Source organism: Bos indicus x Bos taurus, chromosome 6 (genome assembly GCF_003369695.1).
Source record: "Bos indicus x Bos taurus breed Angus x Brahman F1 hybrid chromosome 6, Bos_hybrid_MaternalHap_v2.0, whole genome shotgun sequence".
Lineage (NCBI taxonomy): Eukaryota > Metazoa > Chordata > Mammalia > Artiodactyla > Bovidae > Bos > Bos indicus x Bos taurus.
In genome coordinates, this window is record NC_040081.1 from 20,900,995 (window position 1) to 20,916,389 (window position 15,395).

Below are 15,395 nucleotides of genomic sequence, written 5' to 3' on the forward strand. Positions count from 1 at the left end.
CTTTGGAATTTAGAGCTTATTTTCTCTCATTTGTTTTCATTTTGAAAGAGAGCTTGAGGCATTCTGAAAAGGAAAGCAAGTTTGGCATAAGAAAGCATGATATCTTTATTTGATTTTTTTAATTTTTACAATGTGTTGGTTTCTGCCATACAACAATGGAATCAGCCATAATTATACATATATCCCCTGCCTCTGGAGCCTCCCTCCCACCCCGCATCTCTCCAGGTCATCACAGAGCACCAGACTGGGCTCCCTGTACTATACAGCAACTTCTCACCACCTATCCATCTTAAACACATGACACTGTATATATATTGATGCTACTTTCTCCATTCATCCCGCTCTCCCACCATGTCCAAAAGTCCATTCTTGTGTCTTGTCTCCATTCCTTCCCTGCAAATAGGTTCATTAATACCATTGTTCCAGATTCCATATACATGCAAATATAGGATGTTAATGCATATATATGGAGTCTTTGATTTTAAAAATCGTTTATTTACAAACTTCAAAACATCGATATTTTAAATATTTTGAAGAGATGTCTGAGAATCTATCATTTTTCCAGTATAATGAGTATAGGCACTCATTAAAAAGTGCCCACATTTTGCTGATATACTTACCATGATGTTCAGTTCAAAAAAAAAATCAAATGCAAAATTCTCTTCTTTGCTTTCACAAAGCATCAATAAAAGTATAAAAATGTCAATGAACTTGAATAATAATTACTAATAACCATCTAGTTATTTTGTCTATAAATACCAAGTCACTGGTTTGATTGATTTTATAGCCAAATTTATTCTATCTTTTTAAATTACAAAACATACTTGTTAATGAGTCAGAAAACAAGCTGCCCCCATTTCAATATTTGTCCACTCTTGGTACAGCACCTTCATTTATGTACACCACAGTTGGTAACAACTTATCAATAATCAGTCTTCCAGAGTTGGCAGAATCTTTATATGGTCAAGGTCAATCTTGAAAATTCAAACACAAAGTGCTTTAAAATATCTTTCCAGCGTTTTGTTATTGTAAAAGAAACAGCTCATTATCATACTTTTCGTCTTTCTCTGAAACTATATTATTGTATTCTAGAGTACAGTTTTAATTTTAAAAGAGAACTTCATAAGATCAATTTAAATAATCTGAACTTTTTTCTTTCCTACTTTTGTACCTTGTTATTAACCATTTTTCTTTAAAACTATCTAAAAGATTCATATTTTATATGTTTCATATAAATATGAACATACTTCAGTAGTGCAATAGCATGTAGCCAGGAATATCTCATGTGCTTTAAGGCAGCAGTGAAGAAGTTAATTCATAGCTGCATTTATGAGTGAGTTTTATTTATTTTTGACCTGTGGTAAAAAGATTTATCTTTCAATTACTAAACTATTTTCCCCAAGTGTCAAGAAGTCATACTAGATTAATGTAGCTATAAAAGTAGTTTTTGTTTAAGTAAAGTTTGGAATTAAAAATAGGATAAGTTACAAATCAGATTTAATCATTGGAAAAGAATGTGGGGGATGAGGGGATAGAGAGATTGATTTTGAGCTCGGTCAAGCTCACTCTTTTTTTTTAAACATTCTGGCATACTAATATTTAGAAGAGCTGGACAACCAGAACACCGATCCGTTTTCCCTTAAAGATTGAAATGATCAGGATTTTTAAAATCTTCTTGGGTACATCAGTAGTATTATTTAAAAGCCATGCGGCAGAGTGTGAAATAAGAGTATTTTTCAAACAAACACGACCTTTTCTGTTTCTTGTACTGCTTTCTCTACCCAGCCAGAAAACCCAGACAAGTTTATTTACACACACACCCGCACATGCACACACACACATACCCCCCACACACGCAGAGTGAGAGAGAGAGTGGCGGAAACGCCCTCTTTCCAACCCTTCCAAACAATTATCTCCGAGAGTAAAAGAAAATAATCAACAGCCCTCTGTGCTGGGCGGCTGAGCCGGAGAGCCAGGCGCGAGGAGGAAGGGCGAGCAGCAGGCGAGCCGGGAAACGTGGCTCCTCCGGCGAGGAGAGGATTTGTGAAGGGGAGCGCCGGCCCGCGTGCGCCTCTTGTTCCCCGTGTAATTTGCAGCCAATCATCAGTAGGTGTCCGCGTCCCTGCGTCCTCCTCACCTCGGCGCCGACCACCCCCGCCCCCGCCCCCGCCCCCAGCCTCCCACCTCCTCCTTCGCCTTTCTCTCCCGCTCCCCTCCCCCAGCAGCCGCACACAGGCACACACACAAACAGAGAGAGAGAAGGGGGGGGGGGAGACGGAGAGAGGAGAGAGAAGAGACTGAGAGGAGAGAGAGAGAGAGGGGAGAGAGAGGGAGAGAGAGGGGGAGAGAGAGAGGGAGAGAGAGGAGAGACTCCCCGGCTCCCTCCCTCCCTCGCACACAGCGACTGGAGACGGACGGAGAGCAACGCGCTGGGAGAGGAGAGACCACCGAGAACAGCCCCGCGCTCTCACACATACACTCACACTCGGCTCTTTCCTCTCCCCCCCTCCACCTCCTCCTCCTTCCACCCCCACCACTAACACCATCTCCTCCTCCTTCTCTCTTCAACAAGAAAAAAAAAAAGCCATTTACAGGTATATATTTTTTTTGATCCGCATATTTATTTATCCCCCCCTCCCCAACAGTTTGTTTACAAGTATTAAAGTTGTAATTGGGAGCTGCCAAGACACATCTGGATTTGTGTTTCTTTGTGTTAGGGGGTGATGTGCAACTAATTAAAGGCAGACTGGCAGCGTCTGCAAATTCTAAGGCTCCCCAAATAAAAAGAGACTGGTAAGTGATTGTTCTTTCTCTTTCTCTGGCTTTTTGCTCTTAAATGTTTGCTGTCCGTTGGGATTGTAAAAGTAGATTATTAATGCTGGACTCCAGCGATGAAAGGCGTCGCTGTATTAATTTATTAATTAATCTGCACCCGCCCCTCCTCCTGAATGTTAAATATGACCTTTGATCTCTGTGTCTCTGGTAGACCAGACATACAATATTAGGCATGTACAGTCACATTGTTTAAAGGCAAAACAGGATCATGAAGTATGATGTCTAATTTAGCTTTGGAATATGACTATAGTTATTTGTGTGTGTTTTATTTTGCTTTTTAAAGAAAATCCAAACAATAGCTATGGCTTAGGTACCTTTTTCATGCTCCAGAGATGCATTGATTAAACAATAATGACCTGGATACTGGGCACAATCATTTTCTACAGTTTCTGGTGGCATTAAACCTTGAGGGAGGAAGGGGGGGGGGCGGCTGATGGTAATAAGGAAAGCTTCTGTTTGGAGACACCACTCTAATACTCCGAAAAAGGGACATTAAATGATTTCTTTATTTGGAACAAGGTCAAAAGACTAAAATGTTGAAATTTTTCCCTCCACTCAATGCGCTGGTAGCTAATGCATGGTTGGCATAACTAGTTTTTACTGAGTAGCAGTTATTATGGTCTTGCAGTTACAATGTGATTCGCAGAAACTGAAGCTATATGCATATCCTTGCTGTGTCTTCCCCCATCACCTTCCCAGCATCAAGAATATTTAGCCAGGAGCATTTTGGGGGCACCCTTTGTATTGCCTTCAGACCTCTGAAGGGAGCAGTTTTCCCTAATGCGAAACCACAGAGGTGGTTCCTGAGTGATTAGGGACTTGCTGTGATTGAAAGATGCCTGCTAGCTTCTAATCCAGCCTGGGGTGAGGTTCCTTATCTTGATTTACTTTGCCTAATAGGGATTTGTTTACATAAACCTCTCTTTTTTTTAGGGCGCCTTCTCATCAGGACTTGAAGTTTTTGCACTTGGAGTTTGGGCATAAATGGCTCATTAATCTAATTATAAGCATAATTGCTATAATTGATATCCATTTTGAACTGAATATTTGAGACTGAGACTGCTGGGCCCCCATTTGATATTCCCTGAACTCCACATTCTAGACCAGTATGTGGGTTTCAGAAGATGTCACAAAAAGATATCTGTCCCACCCCCCACCAAAAAAAAATCTGGAAACAAAGAAACTGGTTTTTTAGGTTAATATACACTTTACATTTTTGCTTTACTTCTCAAAAGGCTCTGATGCACCTCTCCCCCTGTAATAAACAACTAAAATACCTCTGCCTAAGCATAATAATGCCCTGTAAGCAAAGAGATGAATGCAAATACCCAGTTAATATTAAACTTTCCTCTTAAACAGAGCTAAAGAAAAAAATCATCTTAATGACTATTTCTTCATGGAACACCTTAAATGATGTCCTCCTACTTTTACTCAATGTAAAAATCAGTGACTGGAGAGAGCCTCAAAGTCCATGCTTTCCTCTTGTCTTGGGAAGAGGCTGGAGTCTCCATTAGGAATTATTGGGAATATTCTTAAAGTGACTACAGGCACTTGGTTTGAAACCTAGGACACGGTTTGCATTATTTAAAAAAAATTTTTTTTTTAAATCTAGTCCATCTTTCTTTTCTTTCTTTCTTTCAAACAAGTAGAACACCACTCTCTTACCCCCTCCATGCCCCACCACCAAATGGCTTGTACAATTGAGACCTGTCCTTGGTCCATTGAATTAAGACCCTAACAGAGCCAGCTGTGCTGGGATTCAAACTAATGACCGCAGACACAGAAGGACACTGTGGCAGCTGGTAGTTCTTTTTTCCCTGCCTCTTTAGTTCAGATTGTATGTGGGCAGTCTCTTAGCTCTCAGTTGTATTGTGTTTGCTTACAGTTTATACTCGGATGTATTGTAGACTTTCTCAGTACTTCATTTGCTAATTTCCTGTTCATTTTCCTCATAGGGCCATAGCTGTTTTCTACTTTAGAGCATTTGCATGCCCAGGCAGCACTTGTTCACACATTTCATAGTGTTTAAATGCCCTCTGCTTAGGTAGTATCGCCCTCCCACCCCTGATTTGCATGTCTTTAGCACTCCAATTGCCCTTTTCCCTCGGCATTTGTCACCCCCGTCTTTCCTCTACCCTGGGTATCCTGGCTATTAATACATTTTCTCAGGAGGGTTATAAGAATAGGGGGGAGGAGCCGTGGTGTGCTCTGGGGAGGGAGGGATCGGGGTTGGGAGCGTGGGGGAAGGATGGGAATGAGGAGGGGGGGGTGTCACGTCTTGATGATTGTTATGCAAACGACCTGACGAAGAATGTGGGAGCTTTCTGTGTCTGCGGTGGGGTAGTGAGGGAGGCTGTTTATTTTTTCATCTTTTTCCTCGTGCAGCTCGTTGGAATGACTTTCTTTATTTTAGTTGTAACAGTTGGAGGATAATGCAAAGGAAGACGCTGCCTGGGAATTCACCGTCTGTGGAAATGCGCCCCAGAGAGGAATAAAGCAGTCCTCACCTTGCTCTCCCCACCTGGACCCACTTTCTCCTCCCGCCTCGGCCCCCACCCCAACATCACCATCACCCCCTTCCCTCCCACCCACCTCCCCCCCTTCCCCACCCAGGTGTCGGACCAGACGGTCCCCACTTCCACCCTGCACCCCTTCTTTCCCCCTTGCACCATGAACACCAATGTCTGCGTGGAGCCCGGGCCGAGCCCGGAGGCCCCGGGCTTGCCCAAGGAAAGCCACCTGCCCGAGGGGTCCCTGAACAGCCTTGTGGATTACAACTCGGAGATGGAGCGCTACCGCTCCTTTGCCACCTCCTTCTACAAGACCAACGGGGGCGCCTTCCCGCAGGCCGCCAAGATCGCGCGCATCACCACCCCCATCTTCCCCAGCAGCGCCGCTGCTGCCGCGGCCGCCGCGCGCATCGGCATGTCCCCCTGGAACTGCGACAACGCGGCCACCGCCGCCGCCGCCACCGCCGTGCTCTGGGGCAGCGGCGGGGGCGGGGGCGGCGGCGGGGGCGGGGGAGGTGGCGGCGGCGGCGGGGGCGGCGGCGGGGGCGGTGGGGGCGGCAGGAAATCCTCCTCCGCCGCCGCCTCCTCCTCCGCCTCCTCCTCGGCGATCCTCCCCGCCGGCGGTGGCGGTGGCGGTGGCGGTGGCGGCGGCGGTGGTGGTGGTGGCGGCGGCGGCGGTGGCGGCGGCAGGACCAGCATGCACCACCGAAACGACTCCCAGAGGCTGGGGAAAGCTGGCTGCCCGCCAGAGCCATCGTTGCAAATGGCAAATACTAATTTCCTCTCCACCTTATCCCCTGAACACTGCAGACCTTTGGCGGGGGAATGCATGAACAAGCTCAAATGCGGCGCTGCTGAAGCAGAGATAATGAATCTCCCCGAGCGCGTGGGGACTTTTTCCGCTATCCCGGCTTTAGGGGGCATCTCATTACCTCCAGGGGTCATCGTCATGACAGCCCTTCACTCCCCCGCAGCAGCCTCAGCAGCCGTCACAGACAGTGCGTTTCAAATTGCCAACCTGGCAGACTGCCCGCAGAACCATTCCTCCTCCTCCTCGTCCTCCTCAGGGGGAGCTGGCGGAGCCAACCCGGCCAAGAAGAAGAGGAAAAGGTGTGGGGTCTGCGTGCCCTGCAAGAGGCTCATCAACTGTGGCGTCTGCAGCAGTTGCAGGAACCGCAAAACGGGACACCAGATCTGCAAATTTAGGAAATGTGAAGAGCTAAAGAAAAAACCTGGCACTTCGCTAGAGGTCAGAGGAGATGATTTCTTGTTTCCCAGTCTCCCCCCTTCCCTCCTCACTCCCCTCTCCTCTCCCCTCCAGGGCTTCTTGTCTGGCTTCAAGATGCAGTCCCCTTTTCCTGAAGCTTCATTCAGGTTGTAAGATACAGTTGGTGGTGGTTTGCGGAGGGCATGGCCTCTCCTCGCCCCCTCCCCACCTGCACTTCGCCTGGAACCGCCCTCCAGATGCGGAAGGGCGCCCCTCCTTTTTTTTTTTTTTTAGCTCTAGGAAGAAAACTAATGTAATTGGTTTGAAAAATCAGAAGTTTCACATTCAATATGGTCAAAAATTACCCTCGGTGGTTTAAAATGCCCCCTTCCCTCTTATTATTATTTTTAAAAGCATCTCTGCCCAAAGGGTCGGATACATCACATTCTATATACTTATACTGGGCAAGAGAGACCTATTAGTGACCCAGTTGTAACTGAGGACACAGTTTGTGGCACACAAGCCTACATTCCCTTTTACACTCTCTCTCTCACACACACACACACACACACACACACGAACACACACACACACACAGAGTGATCATTGAAACTAACATGCATGAATTCAAAAGGGGATTTTGATTTTCTACACTCTTCTAATTTTTTTTCCTTACCATGACAAAATTTTTCTGTTTTCCATTTTATTTTCTGCATAGTTGGTATTTTTTCAGAACGGGGAAATAGTAGAGAAAACTGAACACCACTTGCAGTTTTTTTAAGGAGAGATGACAATTTGTAGCAGGTGAGATGGTAATTTTATTTACATAGTTTAGAAACTAAGGATTCCTAAAACTCAGTTACAAAAAATATAAACTTGGGGTTCTGTGTTTAACAAAGTAACCACTATGTGGTCACAAAATCGTCCTATACATCAAGCACTGTTTTGGTTGATACACTATATGGTCAATGACAGTTTCTTTTCCTATGTGTGCTTAAAACAATGTACAAATAATCACTAAAGTACTTGTTATATTAGGCTTTCGGTTATGTTAAACAAAAAGATTGATGTGTTTGGTGGAAATTTCATACAGTGACCTGATCACAACAAAAGGGGGAAAACGGAAAATCAGAAGTAAATGGCTTTGGTGATATACTTAGTAATGAAATATGGACAGATAATCATATTTAGCCTCTTGATATAATGCACAGAGTAGATGGCTAAATGCTCATATATAGGTGATGGATTTAGCATTAGGGAATATTCTATGGGCTGGACTGTAGGCTGAGAGTGGTTCTCACAAGTTCTCATCAGAGGGAAACCTGCATAGGAGTTTTCTCCAAGAAGGACTGGCCTTTGAAAGGAGACTTAAAGATCTTTGCAGGTTTGGATGTAAATAAGATACAGATTTTTTAAAGTTTTATTGATATAAATCAAAGCAAATAGCACTTTGTAATTCTCCTCAAACAAATATTATGTTGATATCATCATTGATTATGATCAATTCCATCAAAATATTGCATTTATTCCTCCTTATAAGAGAACCCATGTCTGCTGAAAGTTTGACTTTATTCTAGGGTGGTTTATTACATTGCCTTTGGCAACTCTTCTTAAGCAAAGATAGTAGCAATCATAAAGGCATGGATCATGTGTTTTCTTAGGTGGAAAAAATTTGTTTTTAGCTTTGAAATATCTTCTCTGGATTAATTTATTATAACTTCTTAAGGTCTCCAAGGCCCATGGGAAATTAAAATTTAGTTCATACTTAAATCTTCTGTTAATGCTTAGTCGATGAGCACTACCTGGCTTTAATTTTTTTACCCTTGAACTATAGCATCTAGAATTATAGAATCTAGAATTATAGATTTGCTGTGGTTAAGTGGACTTCATCTTTAGCTAGACCTATGTACTGCCTGCATTCCAATTTATTGTATGTAGTAGGCAGGACCACTGAATAATTCTGATTTATTTAGGAAGCAACCTCTCTGAACAAGTTTAATGTGAATACCAGTAGGTTTTCTGCACAAGTTTCTATGCTGGTTTATTAGTCTAAACAAACTTCATAAGTTTCTTTTTTCTTCCTTTTGATAGCTTTCCCCAAAACTTCTTGTGATCTTTATGTTCTTTAGCTTTTTTTTTTATCACAAAATTCCATAGTATTACCTTTTCTTCTTTTTAAAAATTCCCATGGAAAAAGATCTATTGATCTTCAGAAAGTGGGATGTAGATGAGAGGGGAAACATATTTCTCTCTTTGTGGAGCTCTCTGAAGATGTTCTCTTCCCTACATACCCTTTCCTACCAGAGAATTGTTCTTGGTTCAAGGCTAAGATGATTAGTGGAATGCAATTTGGCAGAAAGAAAGCAAAAAAAAAAAAATTAATTGGCTAAGATTCTATCTAGGTCACTTTTAAAAGGAAAGGCAGCATGATTGCCTCAAGCACATGTGTAACCACACAGTTATGGTTGTAGGAAACCAGCTGGACGCATGTCAGAGTGGCAGGGTTTACAGGACTGAACCAGAGCTGAAACAGTGGTTGCAGGATGGTGCAAAGTCCCCCTGCTGACCTGCCTCCCTCTCTAATTTGGTTTTTGTAACTTATCATCATCTGTGGAGATGTTTTAGATGTCAGATAGACTCCGGAGCTGAGGATAGTAATTTGGAGATTCATTATGGATATTACCTGTGGATTTCAGGCGTAAGTTCAGTAGCTAATATTTATTGGCTTTAAATTCATATCTGGACTATAGTCATTGCTGATACTAGTATTTATCACTTCAAGTCCCACGTGCTCTTCTTTCCTTTGACTTATTCTCATGCCAAGGACTGGAGGCATAATCAGATTTTCAGGGTGAGTAAACTGAAATTAAGATAGACTCACATGGGTGTGTTGGGCCTCTTGCCCACATTTTTTAAAGCCTCCCCTCTGGCATTCCTTTTAAAATTGCTTTACTTATTTCCACATTTTCCTGATAAGTCTCAGGTGAAGGGCATCTTAATTCCTTAAAAATTTATTTACAAAATCACTGCTTTATAGTATTTCATATGATAAAAATGCACATAACGTAAATTTAGCTTTTTGGTGTTATTGTGTACTGTATAGTTGTATATAACACTATTCATTCAATCGATTGCTGTACTAAAAAATTATCACTGATTATTCAAAGCAGTCATGCTGTATGCCCTTGTGTGACAAAACTTATCTTAATAACTTGTATCCTAAATGGTTAATATTAAGTTCTCAAATATTTTTAAAAACTTATCATATATCATGATAAGTTCTATGATAGACCTTCGTCTCATACAAAAGTAGTCTCATACAAAGGTATTCCTTTAGTTTTCGTATTCACAGCAGTTACATTTCTTATACTAAGATCTAACTTTAAAAAATCTCTCAACCTAATCTTACTCAAGGGAGAAAGTCATCCCATGGGCCACCCCAGCCTCTCTTAGTCCCTGAACATTGTTCAGGTGACATGATTGATCTCTGTGGGACAGCATTAGAGACCACACAGATCTGGTTTCTCTCCCATTAGCTGATTTATGGAATTACATTAGTCAGCAGTGCCTCAGGAGTGTTCCCTGCCCCCATTCCTGGCTGCTGGGTACACAGCGCCAAGGCCACCGCCACTGATGCTTTCCCTGAGCTGGACAAGGGACTTAGAAGAGGCATGTTAGAGTGAAGAGGCTGAGAAGCTGGAAAGTCAGGAGCAAGACGGTCTTTTTTCCCTCTCTTTTCTTTTCTCTATTTTCAATTATCTGCTGAATGGACAGGCCCTAAATTATTTTCCACAAGTCAGGTCAAGCTCCTCAGGGGTCTGGTGGAACCCATGAACCGCAACACACCAGGCCTGTAGACACACACATAAAATAGTTGTGTCACTCAGATTCAGAATCTGTATGGTTAAATAGTGAAACTGGTCACCAATTAAACATGTCGGATAAGTTCTTGAAGTTGATGACCAAAAAAAAACTAGAGGTAAAATATGAATGTTTCATATCTTAAATTGTGATACATAGTGGTTTATCATTTTATATCATAATTCAAAAATGGGTTTTCAGATTGAAGAGTCAGAACCATGCCAGTATAAAAACAAAAATTTTTTTGATTGGAAAATGTAAATATATAACTATTGAAAGAAGAAATTTTTCAATAAATTCAAACAAAATGATAATATATTAACACTGGAATGTAGTATAGAAACAACATAGAGAAAAGATCCAGAATTTCATAAATGTTAAGAAAAAAGCACAGAAAAGTTCAGCTTTGGCTGAAGTCAGAAAATAGATTTGTAGCCAAGGCAGCAAAGTATTATACAAGTCCAATAAGATTCTCTTTCCATCACTAGATTTAATACAAGGTAGTCAAAGTTGTTTTTAAAAGAATCACACATTTTTAAATAATTCCTAAATGAAAATAATTCCCTTTCCTATCCAAACATCATGTAAATTCTAAGCAATCTTTTGGATGGCAATTAGGAATAGTAAAATGAAAAAAATTAAAAGCATTTGTAAATTATCCTATAAGAATGTTTGTTTGAAATTCAGTCAGCACCAAGCAAAATTTTTAAAAAAATCAGAAGCCGATAAGAACAAAAACAAACTTTAGACTTTAATCATATAAAAATATTTGGATATTTTAAACAAGAATGGAAATTGTATCCAGTGATGAAGTAGATAAAAATTACTTGATTTTTAAACTTTTTAATTAATTGATTACTGAAGCATTGTTGCATATTTTTATTAGTCAACTGTTTTTCTGGGTGAATAGTTAAGATTTTGGCACAGTTCAGACTTACAGATTGACAAATACAGGACAATTTATAAAATAGTCTGTAAGACTGAAAATTGAAAGGTGTGTCAGAAGTGACGGGCGTTTCATCCGTATTTGCTCTAGAGTACGCAGTTGGAGATTGAAGATCTATGTCAGGGTGACTGAGAAGATGCTGGTAGAATATTCCTTCTGGATATAAACATAAAACATTATTGGAGTTTTCCCCAGGAATAGGTTATAGTGTGGCTTTAAAAAATCTCTTCTGAAGTGGTTGGTGCTCCTAGAACTTACTATTCAATCTGAGTTGGTCAGATTGGTTCTTGTATTAGTTTACTTTTACTAGAAAACAATTCAGTTTTTATTTTTGCTTTGGAGAAACGCAACAAAATGTCCTGCTATCCAAACATTTCACAAGCATGGATATGCTCAGTTTCTTATGTTTATTTTTATTCAAATTATACAAAATTTTAAAATAAATTCATTCATCATATAAAAATCACTACTTAAATCAATAGGTTAAATTCAGGATTTATTGAAAGGCCCATGTAAATATGCAAGTTGGAGAAAGGACTACTTCTCTTTTAGTTTTCCTCTTATTTTTAGATTAGTCTCTAAAAAGTAATAATGAACCCAAAGTAATGGTAAAGTCATTTTGTAAGTGTGATTTTTTAGTCACTGATTAAAATATCAGATGATCTTGGCTGGGAAAGTAGAGCACTCTAGAAAAAGTTTGTGTTTTTTTTTTAAACAAAACTTGTTTTTAAGAAAGTACTTTTTTGGTGGGATTGGTATAAGTTGTGAGGATTTTGTGCATATATAATTTAATTTCTTTATTTGTCCTAGAGTGCTTCTGTTCATTCTTAACATACTTTTTTCATTGAGCATTTATGCTGTTATCCTTAGCAGTTTCAAATTATTGGAGGAGGGACACACGGGTGGTTTTATCCCTCAGTCACATCTTGTTCCATCACATGCAAACACCTGTACTGAAATTGAATTATTCTGCAGGGTAATCGAAAAGCCTGCCTCCATCCGGCATCATATGTTTTCTGTTGTTTATTGAGTTATGTTGCACCATACTTCAGATGCGACAGCCATTTAATAATGTTGAAGACTTAGCTCTGCAGGGGCTAAAAGGATCCCAGCAGGCTTGTTAACTTCTACTCTAAAACATTAGGAAAAATATTTTTTCCTCTGTGAAACTTTAGGGGTTTCTCTTAATTTATTTCAAGAACATGAGCATCCAAAGCCAGATATGAGAGTGAGCCTGTGAAATCTCTGTTTCTGTTTTTTGATATTTAACCTCTTTATTTCATGGTATGTTTCTTATTCAAAAGAAAGTGGCAAAGCAAACAACTGCTTTTTCAGAGAACTAATGACTAAAGATAAATTTCTTTGGCTGATATAAAACCAAATGTAAATTCTATTTAGAAAATATACTACTAGTTTCTTGGCTTTTCATTTCTTTTATAATTAAATTTGTATTTGGGCCACGTGGCCCAAATTTAGATGATAGGTGGTGGCAGGAGCTACTAGCTTCAGGTAACTTACCAGTGGAACAATGTTAGCTACATCAGCATAACTTCTCTGAACATTTCCTCAACTGTGAAATGGACATAACAATATCAACCTTCATTACAACTCTTTGATACTGTATGTAGGTTCATATTCTCTGCATCCTGAAAGATGCTATATGATTTCTCATTCCTAATTTAAAGTCATCAATAAAAAGTAGAGAAGATGATTATATTTACAGATAATTCCGTACACCAGCAAGTTATTTGTAGTTATCAGGAATTAAAGCCTAGATAGATTATTTTGTGATTTTGAGTTTTCTGAATATTGTTTTAATCATGCAGTTCACCAGAGCTCTGGCTTGATTTCACTTGGAAGGGGATAAACCTGATGGACAAGTTTCCCTTGTTCTTGTACCTGTATTGTCAAAAGCCTGGGAAATCTGCACAGGTTACCTAGGGACCTTTGTCACCATGGTGAGCCAATTTAGACAATTTAGTGCTCTTCCTCCTTTCTCACCAAAGGTACACTACTGCCATTAATTTCTATATCTTTTAATAAGATTGTGTGTGTGTGTGTGAGTGTGTTTCACTTTACCAACTCAGTACCTTTGTTTAGCTGTTACTTTCTTTATTTGGGCAGACACAGGGAGTTGTTCTAAATGTGCATTAGTGAGTTTAGGAAAATCAGTGTAAGAAATGGTTAAATGCTTATCACAAATTCTGATTGGAGATTGTATTTAACAAATACTGAAAAATTGTAGAGTTACTCTTGTTCAGAAGATAGGGGTGTGTGTGTATGTATGTGTGTGAGTGTAGGAAATTAAACAGGTAGATAAATATTTTGAGATTAAAAAATGAACTATGTAGAGCTTTTTCTCTTATTAAGAAGAGAGCATTTATGAAATGAAAAAAGTGAGCAATAATAGAAAAGCCTAGTGGTTTTCTGGGAAAAAATAATGTTAAGTCCTAAAATATTTGAAATACTATCCAAGAAAGCTTTAAAAACAAGGGAGAAAGGAATATGCAAGCAGGCTGCAATGCAGTATTAGAAGGAGTTTTGTAAAGACAGGATATGGATGTCTGCTTTGCTTCAGCAGTTATAGAAGTTTCACGGAGAATGGAAACTATAAAGAGGGGAAGATAATGTTTTCATACTTGACTTAGTACATTTGGTTTGGAAGTCAGAGCTAAGTCTCAAGTTCAGTGGAGTGGCAGCTGACTCAGAGACAAGGAAAAACAGATTGTGTTTTAGATGATGTTATTGTATTTACTTATGCCTTTGAAACATTTGGTAGAATAATTTCAGAGTGTAAGTGAAAGAAGACATCAAGATGGGTGGAAAATGGGATCCTATTTGGGTGTCATTTTCATCTAAATTAATGTTTCAGAGGACCTTCTGGAGCAAGTGAACAAAAGTGTCAAACTATAGGGGAAACTGGGCTGAAAGTGCTGTTTCTTGCTCAAGGACTTAAAAAAAACACAGAACCAAAGCAAACCAAACCAAAAACGTCTGAATGATTAATTGTATCAAAAGGATAGAGATCAAGAAGGATAAGAGAAGAAAGGGATAAATTACTTTATCAGGAAGAGTCATGGGCATTTCTGTATGGTTCAGCAAATCTGGCAAATTCCAGAGAAGATACATTGTCTCCAAAACTTTACAGAGTGAAAGGAGATGAAATGAATTTTTTAAAGAATAGTAGCTCTATAAGTTTAATTGTGTGGAAATGATGATTTATGAGTGACAGTGAATCAGTGGCAGAAAAATAACTGTGCTGGGGGAAGACTTCTCTATGGTAAATATCTTATTTATAGGTTAAATGAGATCAAGGTTGGTTTTAATGGAGTCAAAAACAAGTAAGAGATAAAATTCTCAATTCTACATAGATGGATGCGAAGTGAGATGTGGAATCTTCTAACAAACCCTAAATATGTTGTATGCTCTAATTTTCACTCCTGAAAAGCAAAATGGAGAACACCAGCCTTTAAAATTCCAAAGGCTATAAATATTGGATCTTCTATATAAGGCTGCTATCTATCTATTGTTAAATGTGTTATGATGTGGAGTGGTTTTCAGTTTTCCTCATGTGATGCTCTTCACATGTATATGTTATTTGTATGGCATGAACTTGTAGATAGCACATTGGTGGTATATGAGACCAATGTGTTGGCTTATGGCCAGGATTTTTAGAAAGTAGAATAGATTAGAGTGGAGGAGAAAATATATGAGTGCATCACATGTAGTAAGAGCACATATTGTTAAGCTTCGGTTTTAATTATGTATGTACACATAAATGTGTGTGCATGTTCTAGGCTGCTGTGTGAAATGTATTTCTAACTTGGTTGCAGTCAAAAAAGTTTGAAAAACACTAGTTTAGTGACAGCAACAAGTCTACTGAACAGATATGTAGTGAAGAAAGAAATTATATTTGTAAATGGAATGATGTTAACAAGATAAAGAGTAAAATTTAAATGTGTTTCTGTAAGTAGCGTGTCTTCTCTCAGGCAGGTCTGTACATATGAGGTAGATTTATAAATTCATGGTGTATGCT

The 15,395-nt window shown here is 39.7% G+C and overlaps 1 protein-coding gene across 4 annotated transcripts in view; it reads left to right on the forward strand.

Annotated features, from left to right (window-relative positions):
- Positions 1–1,619: 1,619 nt before the first annotated feature.
- The window catches only part of CXXC4 (CXXC finger protein 4), a 31,216-nt gene continuing 17,440 nt past the window's right edge, over positions 1,620–15,395 (forward strand). Inside the window, exons 1-4 of one of the 4 annotated variants that reach the window (XM_027543922.1) lie at positions 1,620–2,106; positions 2,718–2,793; positions 5,249–6,594; positions 7,271–7,356. In XM_027543922.1, the coding sequence (XP_027399723.1) occupies positions 5,506–6,594; positions 7,271–7,333 (1,152 nt within the window). In that variant the 5' untranslated portion in view covers positions 1,620–2,106; positions 2,718–2,793; positions 5,249–5,505 and the 3' untranslated portion in view covers positions 7,334–7,356. Of the gene's footprint in view, positions 2,107–2,552; positions 2,595–2,717; positions 2,794–5,248; positions 6,595–7,270; positions 7,357–15,395 lie in introns of those variants that run through there. The other 3 variants (XM_027543921.1, XM_027543925.1, XM_027543923.1) reach the window with 3 other exon arrangements.